This window comes from Silurus aristotelis (assembly GCF_946808225.1).
Source record: "Silurus aristotelis genome assembly, chromosome: 22".
In the NCBI taxonomy this organism is placed as follows: Eukaryota; Metazoa; Chordata; class Actinopteri; order Siluriformes; family Siluridae; genus Silurus; species Silurus aristotelis.
In genome coordinates this window covers 14,998,621-15,018,443 of record NC_139595.1, presented here as the reverse complement: position 1 = coordinate 15,018,443, position 19,823 = coordinate 14,998,621, and the positions used below count along the sequence as shown (strand labels likewise).

The 19,823-nt window shown below is 41.6% G+C and overlaps 1 protein-coding gene across 1 annotated transcript in view; it reads right to left on the bottom strand.

Annotated features, from left to right (window-relative positions):
- rsrc1 (arginine/serine-rich coiled-coil 1) overlaps positions 1–19,823 on the bottom strand; it is a 135,308-nt gene that overhangs the window by 75,312 nt on the left and 40,173 nt on the right. The window contains exon 5 of the mRNA XM_083526043.1: positions 9,565–9,601. Within this exon, the coding sequence (XP_083382169.1) occupies positions 9,565–9,601 (37 nt within the window). The remainder of the gene's footprint in view (positions 1–9,564; positions 9,602–19,823) is intronic.

The window sequence follows — 19,823 nt, the reverse complement described above, 5'->3', positions numbered from 1 at the left end:
TTCTTGTTTTTCGGCTGTTTTGCATAATTTAATAACCTGCGGTCTGACTTTGAACCAAAGCAGGTGAATTTTTTTCCTAAAAGTGAGACAACTGAACTCTGTCAACTGTTGACAAAAGTAAGGCATTTCGCTAGGCATGAGATGCGCACATCGTTGCAGCATCCCAACGTATCTTACGTACGGACGCTGCTGCGCTTGCCTGCCGTGCGAAACTCAAAATCTTTTTATAATTTTGTCGTATAGCATTTGTTTTTAAAAGTCTGAAGTAACTCTGGGACCTTTACTACATATAATCTCTCAACTAACAGCACATTATGTTTAATACAGTCGTGAATTTGGTTTTGCAGCATTTCCAACAAGAAAAAGAAAGAAAGAAAGAAAGAAAGAAAGAAAGAAAGAAAGAAAGAAAGAAAGAAAGAAAGAAAGAAAGAAAGAAAGAAAGAAAGAAAGAACGAAAGAAAGAACGAAAGAAAGAACGAAAGAAAGAACGAAAAAAAGAACGAACGAACGAACAAACGAACAAACGAACGAACGAACGAATCTAGTTAACCACAGACGAGACAATTACAAATGTAAAATAAACTGAGAAAGCCCCCGATAGATAGATAGATAGATAGATAGATGATAGATAGATAGATAGATAGATAGATAGATAGATAGATAGATAGATAGATAGATAGATAGATAGATAGATAGATAGATAGATAGATAGATAGATAGATAGATAGATAGATAGATAGATAGATAGATAGATAGATAGATCGATCTTTGTCATTGCATAGTGCTCTAGCTCTTTTCCTGTAGTGACTCCAGTGTCATATTCGTGTAGCATTCATGCCTCGTAGTGTGCAAGTTCTTACTAATCAGGAAACTATTGCTGAAAGTGGTTGGAGACGTCTCATCATTTACATTTGAAGAAAGTAGTAGGAGGAATGAGATCAATCATCCAACCGACCGACAGACAGACAAATACAGAAGTACATGATGGAGGTGATGCACAAATCTCTTTCCCACCACTCCCCCTCTACTCTCATTTGACTTTTTATTCGTCATTTATCCCTTTTCCCTGTTATTTTTTCTTTCTCTCTTAAAGAAAAATACAAGGGGATGGATCAGGATATCCAGACTCACAGGAAAATGCAATAGTCTGTTTTTAATATCCAGGTCTATAAGATCAGGGCAGAAAAGTGCTCCAGTGCAATATGTTTATTTATATATTTATGGAAAAAAAAAAAAAAATCTGAACTATTGGGGGGTCGGGCATCTATAACATATAATGCTGTGTATGGATATACTTTTATATATAATCTCAATATGGAATCAGAGGCCTTTTTTTTCTTTTTTTAACAATGTGCCATACTTCAGGAAGGCACTAACAGCATTTTGCCAAGCCGAGGCTGTTCATCTTGGTGTCTCCAACAGGCACAGCCGCTGCATAATAATGCGCTTCCCCGCTCCGAAATGTTATTTCACAGGCCCCGGCTCATCTCTCAAACTTCACCGCTGTTACAATTTCCCAAACTTTTATTTCCTTCATTATTGCCAACAAGATTTCATTACGTATTTAGAATGTAAACAAGCCTAAGTGATGGCAGCCTCCAACTCACTGGCATTTCTTTCTTTCTTACTTTTTTTTTTTAACTCTCCTGGCAACATCTCACATTTTCCCCCCTCAAATCTTCTAGTGTGTGTGTGCACATTAACCATTCAGAGAGTATGTGCCAATACACATACACCAATCAGATATGAGGAAACAGACATCCACATACAACTGAGGCTGAACAGTGATTCATTTTTGTTGTGCTGTTCGTCCTTTAGTAGAAATGCAGAGTATATATGTTTGTGTTGATTAAAAAAAGGCTGTTAAAAAAGAGCACATTTTACCAATTTACAAAAAATAAATAAAGTTTATGCTCAACTCGCATAAATCATGACGAAGAAAAATGAGCAAACGGGGCAGCGAGCTCATCTCCCCGGCATGCGCCGAAAATGAAATCCACTGCAATACCTATCAAAACTGCAATCATCAAGAGATAATATCTTCTTTGGTCTATCCACACTTTCCGATTTAATTTCCTCCATGCCCTTGACATCCGGCGATACCATTAAGATTAAGCGCATACAGTAAGGGACTAGTTCTCGCAGTGTGATGTATGAGGGTCTAACACAATGTAATATCATCATTCGAAAATTAATGCAATATTTCTTGTTTTTACATTTTTTATCATCTTTTTTTTTATGTTGTACTCTCTGGCTGTGCAAAAGTGGGATGAATGTAAAGCCAGGGAGAAGTCGAAGACTAGTATATGAAAACGAAGAAAAACGGATGGAAGAGAGGGGGAGAGGGAAAGAAAGAGGGGGAGATACAAAAAGAAAAAGAAATATTGGGGACGGAATAAGAGAAAAAAAAAGAGAGTGTAATGTACAGACAACAAACAAGCAGTGAGACAAATTAAAGAAAATTACACCGAGTAAGAGAGAGAGAGAGAGAGAGAGAGAGAGAGAGAGAGAGAGAGAAGATACAGTATATATAGAAGAGAAGAGAAGAGAAGAGAAGAGAAGAGAAGAGAAGAGAAGAGAAGAGAAGAGAAGAGAAGAGAAGAGAAGAGAAGAGAAGAGAAGAAAAGAGAAGAGAAGAGAAGAAGCAAATGGGAAAACAGAAGAGAGAGGGATTGAGAGAGAGAGAGAGAGAGAGAGAGAGAGAGAGAGAGATTTACAGTATGAGAGACAAAAAGAGAAGAGAAGAGAAGAGAAGAGAAGAGAAGAGAAGAGAAGAGAAGAGAAGAGAAGAGAAGAGAAGAAGCAAATGGGAAAACAGAAGAGAGAGGGATTGAGAGAGAGAGTGAGAGAGAGAGAGAGAGAGAGAGAGAGAGAGAGAGAGAGAGAGAGAGAGAGAGAGAGAGAAAGAGATAGAGATTTACAGTATGAGAGACAAAAAGAGAAGAGAAGAGAAGAGAAGAGAAGAGAAGAGAAGAGAAGAGAACTATTTGCTCTAATAAATACTAAAGTTTATTTGAGAGGAAGAGGAGCAAGCGAGCGAGCGAGCAGAGAGAGAGAGAGAGAGAGAGAGAGAGAGAGAGAGAGAGAGAGAGAGAGAGAGAGAGAGAGAGAGAGAGAGAGATAGAAGTGCATTAGAGGAAAAGAGACAGATATATACACAGAATTCAGTATATAGTGAGACAGACAGAAAGATAGACAGCTAAACAGAGAGAAACAGAGAGAGATAGACAGAGAGACAGAGTCATTTCATGTGTCAGTGAGGCATGTAATTACAGTAGGTCATGCACTAGGACAGAGGTCAGTGTCATCACTCTATCATTTAACCGAGTGGGGGCTTGAAACATTGAGTTCTGAAGATGAGATTGGAAGAGGAATGGACTGTGCCCCACACACACACACACACACACACACACACACACACACACACACACACACAGCTGTAACCTGATGAAATTATTAGTGTAATACGCATGGAAATGTGTTTGCAGATTACGTCTCCTCTCCTTTCATGCGTCCCGACGCTCACGGAGGTGTCGTCGGCTCTTTATGTGCCACAATGAAATTACTGCCAACCCACACGGCCTGAGAAAGAGGAAGCGACCGTACCAGAACTAGATAACGACTGAACCGCTCGCTTCCATTCTCCGAGTTAAAACCGAGGTTTCAGATGTGGTGATTGTGAAAGCTGTAGCGTATCACTTACACCATTTTCATCCCCATCCAGACCATTCAATGGGCCACGTGATGGAGGCGGAGTAGGAGGAGGAGGAGGATGAAGATGGGGGTGGGGTTACTGCCAGAGTGGCCACTCCTATCTTGAGCAGAAAAACACCTCTATTGTATATGAAGGCTTTGGATGTGGTAGAATTACTTTTTCCCATCATTTGAACTAGGAGACCCAAAAATGTCCCAGCATGACCTTGCCCCAGTGCACAAAGCCAGCTTCATGAAGATATGCTTAACATGGGTTGGAGTGGAAGATCTCCTGCTATAAAGCCCTGACTTAACCCTATTGGAATGAATTTGAATGGCCAAGGCCTCCTCATCTCACCTACATCAGTACCAGACCTTACTAAAACCATTGTATTTGAATCAACACAAATCAACATAAACACACTCAAAAATCTAGTGGAACATCTTGCCAGAAGAATGGAGGTTAATATAACAGCAAATGAGGATTAAATGTCGAATGAGAAGTTCAAAAAGCACATATGAATCTTATGGTCAGGTGTCCACAAACGCAAATTTTCCATCCGTCGGACCACAGAGATAAAGGTGTAATAAGCGTTGTGTACATAATGTAGTGCACTTCTACAGGAAACCTTAATGACCAACAACAAATAACGTCTATACGCAGTGAAAACGTGAGGTGAGGTAACCGAGGAGTAGGAAAGGGGGTGGGGGGGTGTTCTCCCAGAAACTGGCGTCGAGCGCTCAAGCTATATCGCATTAATTGCACCAAATCGGCGAATGAATCTAAAAAGATCAATTAGCTCGGAGGCGCTAATCTGCATGAATCTGATGCTTTATGTCTCTGCTGATGAGCTGCTTTTGTAGTGCTACCTTTTTAAGCAGCTGCGCATCTGGCCTGATTAGCGTTAGCAAAGCACACGCTACACTAGCCACTAGGGGATTGTGGGCTTCTCTCCCTGACAGAAAGACAGAAGAAAAAAGTATGCAGATAGAAAGCGAGAGAGAGAGAGAGAGAGAGAGAGAGAGAGAGAGAGAGAGAGAGAGAGAGAGAGAGAGAGAGAGAGAGAGAGAGAAAGGGGAGTAATTAACATTGCTATCCTTTCAAAAGAACCAAAATAATCAAAAATAAAAAAAAAAATAGGCAAAAGAAGAAAATAAAAACGAAATAAAACAAAACGCCTCAGCCTGCTGCACAAAGCTAATTACTAGCCATGGTGCTCTCGCTAAGGCTAAATAGATTAGGCTGCACTGAATGCTATCAAGGCTAACGTTAATGTGGCCAAAGCTACAGATTTCCTCAGATGAATTGGAAACACAAATCATTCATTTTTATCGTCTTTTACAATATGAATCATTTTATTTGCTACATAAAAATAGTTAGCTAATGTGAGAATGACTTTTTTCAAGCAAGAAATAAAGAAAGTTGTCTTCTGACTTTGTCAAGTTTGGTGTCCTCTTCAATCACCGCTAGTCCTGAAGGACTTGTAAATTCGCACTGTTTATGACTTATATTTAAAGGGTGTGTGTGTGTGTGTGTGTGTGTGTGTGTGTGTGTGTGTGTTGGGGAAAAGGAGTTTAAGGAGGATTGGGCGATCGAGGGCTACAAACACCTCAGCTGGAGACAGGTTTTTATTTACTAGTCTTCATCTGGAATCGTAATAAGATACTTTGGCACCCCGGGCTCCCGTGAACTAGAAGGTAATCGAGCAGCGGTGGCGATAAATTCACGCGGTCAGCATCCGCATATTCAAATTTCTCTCGAAATTTACAGTAATGCCTGAGCAAACATATAAACACACATCTCAGTGTGTGTGTGTGTGTGTGTGTGTGTGTGTGTGTGTGTGAGGGGGTGTGTGCGTGCATGTGTATACCACCCTATCTCGTCTGATAATCACACTGCACTCTAATCTGCTCTGCATGTAATATCTCACACACACACACACACACACACACACACACACACACACACACACACACACACACACACACACACACACACACACCGCCTACTCAAAGACCTGAGCTATATTCTTTTCAACAACCTCTACAATAACAATAAACACACATCAGCCACTCTAGACAAAACACTGGGGCTGTGTATTAGAGAGACAGAATGTCCTCATAAATTCTATGACTGAAGGGTCAATAAGTTTGCTCTCTCTGAACTGTGTGTGTCTGTGTGTCTGTGTGTGTGTGTGTGTGTCTGTGTGTGTGTCTGTGTGTGTGTCTGTGTGTGTGTCTGTGTGTGTGTCTGTGTGTGTGTCTGTGTGTGTGTCTGTGTGTGTGTCTGTGTGTGTGTCTGTGTGTGTGCGCGATGTGTACAGGGTATTAGAGCAAATACAAGTTCAAGCTTTTAAAAAGGCAACATAGCCAATGATACGATACATAAAATAGACATGTGAAGCAGCTACAGATGCGATACGATGCCCATTACGATGCATTGCGTTTCGATTTCAATTCCATTCAACGCGATGGAAAAATATGATGCTTTGCAATTTAATATGGTACAGACAGTCCGCTTTTATTTCTTTGGTTTAGACAGACAGCAAATCAGTGCCTTCTGGCTTCTAATGCAAGGCCCTTTTACAAACAGGCCTTTGTAGTGCTTAAAAAATAAAATTAATTAATTAATTAATAAAAAAAAATAAAAAATAAAAAGATTAAATAAAACCAGGTGTTCTTTTGCTTTTCTGTCTCCAGGAAGATGCAGCTCTACCTCTGCCATGTTAATCTACATTCTATATATGCTATAGAAGTGGAGAACGCGCTTGAGAAACGGATCTGCATAGAAAATATTGATCACTTTCTAAATAATTTAAGTATAGCACATCTAATGATAATTATATATAAATAAATCAGGGTTTGTTTTTTTCCGATGCAAATATGTTAAAAACGAACTGTCAAATGCCAACTTGTATCCGATGCACACTTTTTAAAATCCGATGCATCCCATTGTTAACTTTGATGCCGATGCACCCGATGCGAATGGGAGAATCTTCCATACCTAATATCTACTTGTCTCTCTTCGCTCTTAACCTCCTATTCTTCCACAAAGATGCCACATTAGATGCTAAAGAGTCTGTGGGGATTTGCTGATTATTGAGGTCAGATTCTGATGTTCACATGGTGAGGTCTGGTGTTGAGTCAGGCCTTCGGTTCATTTTAAAGATGTTCAGTAGGTTTGAGGTCAGGGCTCTGTGCTGGACACTAGAGATCTTTTATTCCAACAACCCTGACAAAATGACATGTTTACTGTGGCTTGCTGTGTGCAGGGTGATAATGTCATGCTGGAATATATTGGGAAACTAACCAGTGGGTTTAGTGGTTAAGATGCTGGACTTTTGAGCAGAAGGCCGCAGGATGACATCATAGCAGTACCAAGCTGCCACTGATGGGTCCTCGAACAACGGCCCTTAACCCTCAACTGCTCGGTTGTACAATTGAAATAAATGTAAATAGGCCAGGATAAGAGCGTCTGCCAAATGCTATGAATGTTAATGCTGAAACATTGAAGGAAAATTCTGTCTTAATGAGTGCTTACTGCACCACTTTTTGATAAGAACCATGTCGAGTTGTGATGGTCACGTGTTGGTCACTCTTTACCTTTCAGGTTGTTCGGTTAAGATTCTGGGTTACTAATCGGAAGTCGGGGGTTCCAGCCCTGCCAAGCTGCCACAGTTGGGCCCTTGATCAAGGCCCTTAACCCTCTCTGCCATAGTTGGCGCTGTATCATGGCTGACCCTGTGCTCTGACCACTTCCTAACATCACTGGTACAGTAAAATCCTGTTGTACGAGCAACCTATAGTAGGAGCAAACGGATATACGAGCGACCTTGCTCGCAAAATTTTACCCTATGTCACGAGCAAATTTTGAAGGCACGAGTAAACCCACGCTGCCGGTCCCTCGTTTTCGGCCGAGGGTAGCATCAGTCGCTTAGTGGATGACGTATCGCTCGATCACACTCGTTGTTCAGTGCAGCAAAAACTTTTTTTTTGTGTTATATTTTTATTTCACTAGAAATCTTGAAAAATGTCTCTCAAGGAAATCAGTGATGGTGCTGTGAAAAGTAAATAGAATTACTATTGAAACCAGGAAAGTTACGAGCGCGGTGCACGGCTCACACTCGCTATCAACCACTACCACATGAGTAAGTGTTTAATTATGTTTACCTTACGGTAATTTGCGGTGTATTTGTTTAAGAACGAATTATGCTCGTCCAACGGTGTTCTACCCTATATGCAAAAAAATAATAATAGTAATAAATTGTAAACAGTGTATGTGACACGTAAAAATCCAGAGTAGGTATCAAAGGTGACGTAAATAGTTCCATTTTACTAGAAAAAGTTTCTATATGCATATCCATGTGCATGTAACCTTTCCGACATTGTCCTTAGCTCGCGTTAGTTCTCGGGGTGTGTGTGTGTGTGTGCGCGCGTGTGTGTGCATTAGCGTGCGGACAAACTTCCAAAAGTGCAGTTACACATATTGATTCGCTGCTGTTTATGCATGTAATCTTCTTTTCAATAATTCACTCTGCCTTTTATAGAGTTGTAAATCAATGCGTCCTCTCATAACTATGCACTCCCTCTCGCTCTATCGCTCGCGCTACTTTCATCTTCCTCCCTCCCGCCGTTTCCGCTCGCACTCGCGGCTCCGTTTCACCTCTCTGACACTTCGCTTCTTCTTTTACCACATGTATATTTCTACCCTGTTACAAATTACAACTTCATAATGTGAAATGGACAGATTCGCACTTGTGTGTGTGTTTGTGTGGGAAAGTATGAGTTTTGAAGAAGGAATAGATGTGTCACCAAATATAAGAAAAGGTGTAAACCGGGTGGCATTCGGGGTCATTTGCGTAGAGCGGCCCTTCAAGGCCCCGGCCTCTGGTTAATATGCAACTAAAAGCTTGGTGAGGTTACTGTACATCCAGAGAGCCAGGACCCTATGTGACCTCTCTTCATTATTCATCCCTGGAAAAAAAAATTATAGCTGGAAACTCGCTTCTGCCACGGGAGAAGAGGAAGAACAGAAAAAAAAAAAAAAAGAGGAAAAAAAGTGCCCCTTTAACTTCGGTGCATGCTCCTTTGACCCTGTATTAGAAGGAGAGCAGGAAAGTCAGGAAACAACGAATGATACATTTTTAAATCTTCCCGTGGGTCGTTTTTTTTTTTTTCTTGGAGAGAGCCGATGGCGTGCCCCGCCTCGGAAGAGAACGTTCTTCTACGGAACTAGAAGACAGAAGACGAGAGTCTGATAAAATCAAGACGACCCCCTTTCAGAAACGCCATTTTATTCACTATTGGGGAAGTCTATGATGCACATGTATTATCTGTGTGTGTGGATATTAGTGCAGATGTTTCATCCCAACATCAAAAAGAGACGCATCACAAAAAAAAGATGAGGGGTGGGGAGGGGGATTAGGGGAGAAAAATCCCACAGAAATACAGCAAAGGGCCGGAATATAAAAATGAAAGAGTGAATACCCGAGTGATATGAAAGTTCAGCATGATTTTATGGGAGGAAGGGAAAGGAGGCAGGGAAGAAAGAAAGAGAGAGAGAGAGAGAGAGAGAGAGAGAGAGAGAGAGAGAGAGAGAGAGAGAGAGAGAGAGAGAGAGAGAGAGAGAGAGAGAGAGAGAGAGAGAGAGAGAGAGAGAGAGAGAGAGGCAGACATAAAGCACAGGTATGAGTGTTAGTGAGAGTAAAAGAAGAAAAGAGCGTGTGTGTGTGTGTGTGCGCGTGTGTGTGTGTGTGCGCGTGTGTTTGCTATGTGTCAGGGCAGGATATTCCGAGCCCATTGCTGCGTGTTCATTTCGGATGCAGATATCAAAGATGCCACAGACATGAATGGGGGGAATTGAGAACTTACCAGATGTTCTAATCCGGCTTTGATGTTCACCGCATCCCTGCAACACAAGAACAAATTTCCTTCACTGTAAATAAAGCCGTGTCACTAATCGCTTTCCCCGGCGCTCCCCGCCCCGACGGGATCACCCATAATTGCTATTTATTAAGGGCTATTTATTCATTTTCACTCGCTTGCCTTTTCATGACAGCAGTGGTTAAAAAAAAAAAAAAAAAAAAGGGGGGGGGGGGGGAGGAGCTCCTTTCTTCCTCTGCCAAAGTAACGAGTGGAAGAGAGAAACAAACAATCGCTCTGGTCTCGCGTGCGCTCGAATAATGACTGCTCTCTCTGGCTCGGTGTGTGCATAGTGTTTTAACGGATTCCTGTGTGCGTGGACGCATTAGTGCCTTACCTGGCCCGGCTCCGTGGGCTCTATGATCGTTTGCGGCGGAGGAAATCTAGTACATATTTACCGCAAGACGGAAACAAGTTCATTGGAGATGGGCGTGACGAGGAGGCCTCGCTATTCATCGAGGGCTTTGCCATGGCTTTGCCATGGAAGGAGTCTCCAGTGTCAGTATTGTAAAGGTAGCTACGAAACACTGCAAACTTTCTAAGGGTCTGACAGTTTGCACCTACTATAGCAAAAGTAATAACTGATCTAAAGGATGTCCCATAATGACATTACAAATAACTACGAGGTAGTATCAAAAAGTTTCGAAGACGAGCTTTTCTTTTTTATAAGAAAGTACTTAATTACTTTAGGTTTACACACTATAACACTGTAAAATAGTCCCCTTTTACAGCAATACAGCACTTCCAACGTTCCTGGAACTCCACTTCTGGAATGTGTCCTGTAAGTCTTCTTTTCAAAGCGTGTCAAGAACCTTCTGAGTTTCAAAACGGCGACCCCTCAGCTGGATCTTCGTCTTCCGGCAGAGGGCGCATTCCGCAGGAGCCAAATTGGGTTCGAAGGGTGGGTTCAAAAGTGAGGTCGTGCTGTTTCCGGTTTCACGTGGTCAGAATAGCGGCAGTTGCACACTGGACAATGTTTTCTTTTTTTTTTGTTCTGAAGGTCGGTGCTCCCTGTGACTGTGCGTGCAGCCTTCTTCTGCCATCTGTTGGCGTGTTACAAAACTGGTCTCGAAACTTTTTAAAGCCACCTAATATGTCATTTTAAATGTCTTTGTGGCAGATGTTTAGTTTTAAGCAGAATTACACCTGTGCTCTTTGTTCTTACTCGCTATGATGAAATCGCAGTCGTGGCAGACGCACGTGGTCAGAATGGCAAGATTTGTCTCAAAACGTTTTGATACCACCTCGTATAAAAGGATAAACAGTACGAGCTTCGTTTTTATTTCCCGAGAAAATAAACTTGAGAGTTGTGTGGATTCCTGGCGAGTTTGGAAGTTAGTTAGTCCTGAGATTTGAACTCGCAACCTTCTGGAGGCTAAGGTTTTCGGTTATATTAATATAATAAAGAAATCAATCAACTACAACAATTTTTATAATTACAATGTATTGCAGCACCAAAAATAAACTGACCTTGACAGGCTAGTGTTAATTAATTAGGCAAACCCAAAATGGGTTCTTATGATGACATTATGGGCTTAGACAAAATTATTAAAAATCATGCATGAATTAATATAATCAGTGCAGGAGAAAGAGGAGGATGATGAGAAGGAGGAGGAGGAAAGGATTTGGATTTAAAGAGCAAATTGGCAGTAAATAATAGATGCGGTTTTGGCACATTTCAAAATTGCAGCAGAGGAAGTACAAAGATCAAGAGAAAGCACCAACACAAAGATACACACACACACACACTATACATATATATACACACACACACACACACACACACACACACACACACATTCTCAGTACTGGCAACAGTGTGTGCATGTGCATGGTGAAGAAAACAGGGATGAGAGAAAGAGAAAGAGGGGTTTTATTGACAGAATAAAGCTTCTGATGTAGCCTGCAGCATCACAATGAAAATCTACACCATCTCTAAAATTACATTCAGTAATCAAGGCCACAAAAACCAGAGTGAAACCCTGCTCCTCTATCTCTCTCTCTTTCTCTCAGTCTATCCGTCTCTTTCCTTGCGCAGGAGAAATAACAGTGAAGCTCCAAATCAATCTCTACTTCTGTCCCGCTCTCCTACAGCAGACCTCTGGCTATTAAATAGCTCCTAATCACTGTGCTCCATTTGAAGAAAAAGCCCTCGGAAATAAAAATCTATAAATGAAATAAAATAAAAAAGTGGTCATGAAAAAGTGAGAGAAGGAAAAAAAGCCATTCAGAAATGTATACAATTGTAGCAGTTGGCACTTCTTTTTGACTTTGAGAGTGAGAGAACGAGAGATAAGGAAAGAAAGATGAGGGAACTTCTGATCGATGTTGTAGTATATTGCTTACATAGAAGATACAAGCTTTGTTATTAGAAGGTGGAGAAGCACCATGTGTCTAACATCCAGCAGATCTGTGACATCATTATGGAGGAGTGGAAGAGAATCCCAGCAACAACCTGTGCAGCTCTGGTGAATTTCATGCCCAGGAGAATTAAGGCAGGGCAAGATAACGATGGTGCTCACACAGAACATTAAAACTTTAGACACAGTTTGGACACTTAGAATGTACTCACTTTTGCTGCCAGTTACTTAGACAATAATGGCTGTATGTTGACTTATTTTTAGACGGCAGTAAATCTGTACTGCTAGAGATACTGTATATATCTTTCCTGATCTCAATCCTTTCTTCGAGTGTCCAGAGTCTTAAGATCCCTGATATTGGTTGTGTGGAACCTTCTCTACTGTTGTAGGCCATCCTCCACCGGGATCGACATTTAGAGATGCTTTTCTGCTCAGCACGGTTGTAAAGAGTGGTTAGTTTAGTAGCATTTTTGTCCATCAGTTATCTTAAGGAATTTCTGCCAGTAGAAATACTGATTGCTGGAGGTTTTCTCCAATTTCCATAATACTTAAACCAGAGTATTAACATGATTAGGACCAAGAAACAAGGCTCTGTGCGCTGGTCTAACACTGTACCTGGTCACCTGACCTTCAGGTGGACATGTTAAAGGATAAAAAAAAAAAGCCTCCTTGAGTACAGTGTAGAGAAAAATCACTCTCATTAACTCCCTGTACTTGGCCTGAGTGCCAGGTTACATCATATTCCTTTATCTACTGCAGGCATTTCATCTCCATTTGTTCTTTTGTGCCACTTCATGTCCACACCTCTCTTCCTCTATCTGTTCTGTTCCACGCACTGCTTGTTCACTCCTCCCGCCCCGTTTCACCCTGAAGGCCCACCTCTGTGCTGAAAGCAGCCCTAATTCAATTAGGCCCTTCAAACCAGATCAGGCGGTGGCTAAGCAGAAAAAGAGAAAGAGATTATTGGCAAATGAATACAGATTTGTATCGAACCGCCACGCTGAGAGAGAGTACATCTCCAGTTTTTCTTTTTTTTCCCCTGCTCTCATTTTTTCCTCCCCTTTTCGACCGTCAACGCGTTTCCCGCAGATCCGCGGGGAGCGCCGATCTCCTAGATCTCCTCTCTTCTGTCCCTTGCTCTCCCTCCTCTCTCTTTCGTGCCGTCGACATGGCCGCATTGATTTCTGAATTAGACTGCGATATTAAATAATTAATATACTTGCTGTGATTGATGTCTTGCATTAGGCCAATATTAGGTTATCAATCAAGCTCCACTTGGTTTAATGTAACGATATTGAAAAAGTGTCAAGGGCCGTTCGGGCAATTTGTAGTTGAGGCAGAGCAGATAGTAATGTTGGTGTAACGCAAGGCCAGTGAGCAGCAGGAGACCATAGATACAGCAAGAACTGTGTGGGTGGGGAGAAGGAAGGGGGGGGGGGGTGAGTTGTCATGAGCAAATGCATATTGCTTTAATGGGCAGCGCCAGATGAACAGAGAGTCGTAACCTTGGACTGAGGCCGCAATAAATCCGGATCACTATGACCTCATGTCGTGCTTAAGATCCTTCTTTAGCTGCGAGTGTGTAAGTGCTCTTCTTGGTTTTGATGAGCCGATGGTCCAGGACAGGAAGATGTTCTACATTTTAAACAGTGCTTGTAAAAACTCAGGTAAAATCAGGTATTGAGGTGGGCTGTGGAGGCCAGGCGCAGTTAGCGTTCCAATTCATCCCAGAAGTCTTCAATAGGGAATAGTTTAGAGTTCTTTAGCATGACACTCGAGATTTTCCACTCTAACCCATGTGAACCATATTCTCATAAAGCTGGCTGTAGGCACAGAGGCATTATTGTACCAGAACAGGTTTTGGACTTGTTCAAGTGAAGGGAAAATGTGTTCATATTTAATGCATCACAAGACCACATTTACCTTTGTGTGCCTCAAACTTTGTGGTTATATAGGTATAATGTATTTACTTTACATTACTGTCAATTTGGTCTGTTTTGCAATATTCAGCCATAACAATCAGGATTTCAATATCTAAGAACAGATAATAGTGCAAATAAAATGTTCCCCTTAAAACTACAATGTGAAAATTCATGCTGGATTCAACAGATGCCCCAATGCAGAGAAAACATGTTTTATAGCCAAAATGTACAAAATATTCAACAGACGAAAAAGAAGAAAACATCCTCAATCAGAGGCCATCTAGAAAACATAGGCTAGAAGTCAGGAGAAGGGTGAAGGGGGTAAAAAAAAAAAAAAAATGTCTCTCTGTTCCCGTAAGGAGGTCATTATTTATCCCTACTTAATTAAGTAAAAGAGGACAAACAAGTCAAAGTGTTAACAGAGCTCAATGCAATGCCAGGCTTTTGCTCACTAGTCAATACGGGCAAATTGGAAATGTCTGGCTAATCTGTCAAGTGGAGGAGGCGCACTGGAGACGGACTGGAGCCTCGCTTTGGGTTTGGTGTGTGTGTGTGTATTGCTGGTCACTATGTCTGGACGATCTACTGATCTTTCCGGAATGCTTCCTTTCGCTCTCTCGCGATTTTTCAACGTAGGTAGCATGCAATTAATCAAAGCGTGTGCAGCGCGCGTGGTGAAGTTTCAAATAATGGTGTAGGTTTTACTTCTTTCTCTCTCTAAATCATGCTGCTCTTCTCCCATGGAGGAGTTCAAATGCAAAGGCAGTCATTTAATTTCCACCAAAACAAAGAGAGAGAGAGAGAGAGAGAGAGAGAGAGAGAGAGAGAGAGGGAGAGAGAGAGAGAGAGAGAGAAAGAAAGAGAGAGAGAGGCCCATTAGCACAGAGCTCATCAGCAATGCATTAGAGCTTTGGTGTGCTTGAGTGTTAACCCTTACAGTGTTCAGAGAAATGAGCAAGCTGGCCTTACAAAACCGTAATTCAGCCTTGGACGTTATTGTGTGTAAGTGTGTGCGTTCATACACTTATTTAGCACTTAGTGAGGACCAAATAAATCAACATTCCAGAGTCCTCACAAAATATACAGTGTTTTGGGCATTTGGGTAAAATGTACATGCTCAGCCTACACAACCGGAGAGCAAATTGAGCACGACTAAGATGATCTCTGGGTGTAAGGGATGTACTCTTTCTCCCTTCTTAATCACAGTGACACTCGTTCATGCAGACGAGGGGCAGATAACACTTTCCTTACAGTGTGTTACTCTTACTCTGTGACCTACTGTAGCATGAGCAGCAGTAAAAAATGCAGGTGGCTAGTTTCAGACTCAGAGGAAGCATGTGTCAGCCTTCAGCCTCCCCGGTTGGTAAAGAAATTGGCAGATGACTGAATTTGAGATGAAAAAAGTGCCTTTATACAGGGTTTTATTTATTTATTTTTTTTACAAAGCTGAAACATTTCTTTGTGGTTACAGGAATTAGATTTAGGGTTAGGTGCAGACATGGGATTAATTAGCGACAGTAATCGGTATGTCAAACAAAAGTGCGAAAGGAGCCATGAGACAACGCACGAAGCGCACAGGCCTGTAATTGAGTCGAAGTATGTGTTAGGGGGAAATTCTACGCACAGTCGACTGCACAGGCGGAAAAAAATCGAGTTGTCAGCACAGGAAAGAGCCGATCGCTTTTACGCTGCACGCACGAGTATATATCGAACCGCTCTAATTGATTTGGAAGGAAATTGTTTCATTTATTCCTCAGAACAGCGTGTTTCACTCGGCTACGCCGCACTGACGGATCCATAATCGCTTCGCTTAATTCATATTTCGGTTGCCTCACACAAGTTCAGCATAAAGTCGTGTGATTTCTACAGGATGTTTTTTCTCATGTCTCCTTTATAATGCTTGCATTCCTCAGAAATATAGTGCATATCAAAATAGCGCACTTCCAATATTATTTCGCACCACGTTTTGTTTCGATTATTTCAATAAACTTGTGCAACTTATTTATGTTCAGAGATGCATTAATTTCTTGCCAACATCCCGTACCAATGATGGGAGAAACTTCTCCGGCACATCTCAAAGATTATGGTATTACGGTCTGGATTGGTCATTCGGTATATTTTTGTAGTCAGCTGATCAGGTAGGTTTGCTGAACCTACACCTGATCAACTGAAACATCCCCAGATCATAACACTGCCCCCACAGGCTTTTGCACTGTATGGAATGTGTATATATAAAAAAAAAAAGGTTCTAGTTTATATTTAACTCAAATTTTTCTTTAACTAGCAAATAAAACATAAAAACTGAAGACAACTAATTAAGTAACAAACATGTACATAAACCAATTTCAGATAATAAACGAAACAAACAAACACGGAAGTGCTCATTCAGTGAAATGGGAATTAGTAAAGTCGGGTACTGATGAAGGGTGAGGAAGCCTGGGGTGAAATCTGCATTTAAATTCATATTCAATTAATGCTCTATAGCACAAACGCTGGAAAAGGTTTGGGACTCGTGGTTCAAGTGAAGGTAAAATGTACAGCATCATAAAGCATCTTCTACAATTGTGTGGAAAAAAAAAAAAGAAGAGAAAAGCAGATATGGCTGGGGGAGTCAGGTGTCCCTCTACTTTGGTCTGTATAGTGTATAAATGTATGAGTTAAGATGATCAACAATTGTTTTAGAACTTAGAAAGTAATCGACAAAGAAAGCCATGTGACTTGTGGTGTTGAGGAAAATATCCATAAAAAAAAGAGAATTATTTAAATTCTTTTCGTCTTTCCACTAAAGAAAGGCAATAAGGATCGACGGAGAGCGGCATGGGTGGTGTGGAGGATGACAAAAACAGGCAGTGTGAATGACGTTGCTCACTGACATCTCTGTATGGTGTGCTTCACTGTGCTGCTGAATTGAAAGTGAAAGTGTAATCCTGGGTGGATGGCAAGACTGTCTCTTTTGACTACTCTGTCAAGCTGCATGCACACAAAAATAAAAATAAAAAGAGCAACGGTAAGGCTGCTGCTGTCCTGTTAGAGTACAATAGCAAGTGGATAATGGCCCTGTCTGGGTCAGTATGTTCTTAGTCAGATCCAAACCTCCCCCTTTTTATGTGCAATGAACAGACTGGAATTTTTTTTGCATAATCCCACTGCAGGCAAAAAAAAAGAAAAGTTTATAAAAAAAACCTAAGAAAAGGCTTTGCGGGCAATAAGGCAGTTGAGTATAGTCAATAAAAAGGGGGCAAAAGGAAGGCAGAAAAGGAGATGATGTGGAATTGATGGCTGGGACACCTCCCCTCTGAGTCTAAATCTGGACAGTTAGCAGGAGAGAACCTGCTCAAGATTAAACAACTGCCGTGATTTCGGTCAAAAAAGCTTACTGCTGAAAACACAGGTTTAAAGGATTTATTTAGTAAACGAATAAGGCATATTTTAGCTATTGGAATAAAGAGAAGGCGATCTGAGAGAATCTAGCTTTCCGAAAAAGTCATTCATTGTTTTGTTTTTTTCTGCTCTCTTTACAATTCCCTAGAAATACGGAGTAACTTAAAGTTGAACTCAAAAACAGCAGTATCGTAAAGTTTGCAAGGAAGTACTTTATTTATTTACACCTTCAAAATAGCTTGAACAGCAATACAGAGCTCCCAGCGTTCCTGCTACTTTTGGAATGAGGCGTGGAAAAACCACCTTCTGCGATTCGTGCTGGATCAAAATTAAAAATATCTTTAGAAAGAGGGCAAAGTAGGCAAGTAGGGATGGTGCGCAAGTAAAATCGTGTTTTTAACGGTGCGCACATGATCAGAAAAACACGTTGCACAGCTCTCGATGTACACAGGATGATGTCTTTTAGCACACTGATTTATGAAGGTCGGTGCTCCCTGTGACTGTGCGTGTATCTGGTGGCATGTTACAGCACCTAAATCCTATTGAAATGCTCGGGGATATACTGGATCGCAAGGTCAGAAGTGAAGAACACTGTTGGCAAGTTTTACAAGAGGCAAAAAAGTATTTCAGCTGAATGTTTGGAGAAACTAACCATCCAGATGTTGAGACCGTAACATCTGTACATTCATATATATATAAATCCGTTTGGTCCGTTTATATAAACTCCTTCGCTTTATTACAGGGTCACAGCAGCGTAAATGACTAAATGGTTTATATTTTGGGAAACGGAATCTACTAAATACATTAGAAAACAATAAATAATACAATCAGAATTTTTAGAAGGGGAAAAAAAAAACCCACACGCCAAACTAAATGGTGTTTGTGTATTCACAAACACGTTTGGCGCTAACCGGTGAAGCGCTATATATAAACCGAAAGTTGAATACGCGGCTCGCCGAACCGAACTTGTTCTAACGGAAATTCGTATCATTCGTTTAATCGCGCCGAGTTTATGAAACATCTTGTCGTTTAAAGGGATTAATTGGGATTCGCTCATCTCTCCGGAAGGCCCGGAGCGGCAAATTGCGCTTTTACTGGAGCCTCTGAGGACAGAGCGAGAGAGAGAGGAACACTATTAGTCTCCATGGCAGGGAGAAATTTAATTTAGGGGACACAATTTAAAGAAAATTGACTCCTATTTAAAAAGGTGTGTGGTGGGGAGGCATGGGGGGGGTAGACAAATGGCTGCACGGGGGGACAGGAGAATAAAAAAAAAAAAAAAAAAAAAGAAAATCTATTTCCCTCCGGTTCCTTCTATGACCTGGTGTCTTTTCATCTTCGCCCGATTAGAACTTTGAGGAATAAAAAAAGAAAAAAAAAACCCTTTCCATTATTGAGTAAGAGACAATGTGGATCTCCTATATTGTGGGGGATTTTTTTTTTTCAGAAGGAACCTCCACAAATTGAAACACTTGTACACAAAGAATAAGGCTTGCTATGGGAGGAGGTAATCGCACACGGAGAACTTTTGGCTGCCGACACAGTTGTGGGGCCGGAGTGTGGTGGGACAATGGTACTGAGCGTGGCAGCTGTCATGGCAGAGTTTAAAAAGATGATCTTGGCAAAGAATAAAAAAAAGACAGAGAGAGAAAGCGCGAGAGAGGGAGGCGAGGGAGGAGGGCAAGAGAGAGGGCCAAAGAAAGCACTGATTCATTTGCAAATCGGGGCCCTGGTGCACGGCCTCCATTCTGATCCAGGCGTTAACAAGGTAATCAGTTTCAGTCTCTAACCCTGCATTGTGCTGTGCAGCTCTCTGCAGGGTCGAGGCGTGAATAAAGTGCGTGCGCGCACACACACACACACACACACACACACACACACACACACACACACACACACACAGACACACGCGCGCACACACCTGAACGCTGAAACGTGAGCATTTGTTTACAAGTGTAGTCTCTCCACCTCCTGACATGCTCAAACCGTTACATAATAGAATTAAGGAGAACTAGAAAGACAGAAAGAGAGAGAGAGAACAGCTGTGTCCATTCTTCTTTCAGTGTCCCTGCCTGGCCCTCGGGCCCTTCTGGGAGGCCCCCCAAAATAAAATAATTCGCACTACACATCCTCCTCTCCTCTTTCTCTTGATCCTGGTTTCTGCTCTTGAGAAATCTGATCCGGTCCTAATCACAAAGCAAACACAAAAAACGACCACATGGCGCGCACACGATTCAAACACGCACCTGAATCCCGCCACACAAAGGATCGTAATGAAAATACGGGCTCGCATGCAAGAACTGTCTTAACGGCTGGTATTTATCTACCTCGGTTTTGGTCGCATTATGATGTAATGATTAAATATAAAACTGAAGATAAGTATTTCAGTGTCTTCAGAGGTGTGGAAACGCCTAGTCGTTTATGCTTTTTAAAACTCGCATGCTCCTTTTGTTTATATGCAACAAAGTGGGTCATTTGAGAGTATTAGTTTTCATCGAACTGTCGCATTACGCCGTAACAGAAGGTTTTTGGATGAAACCCTGGG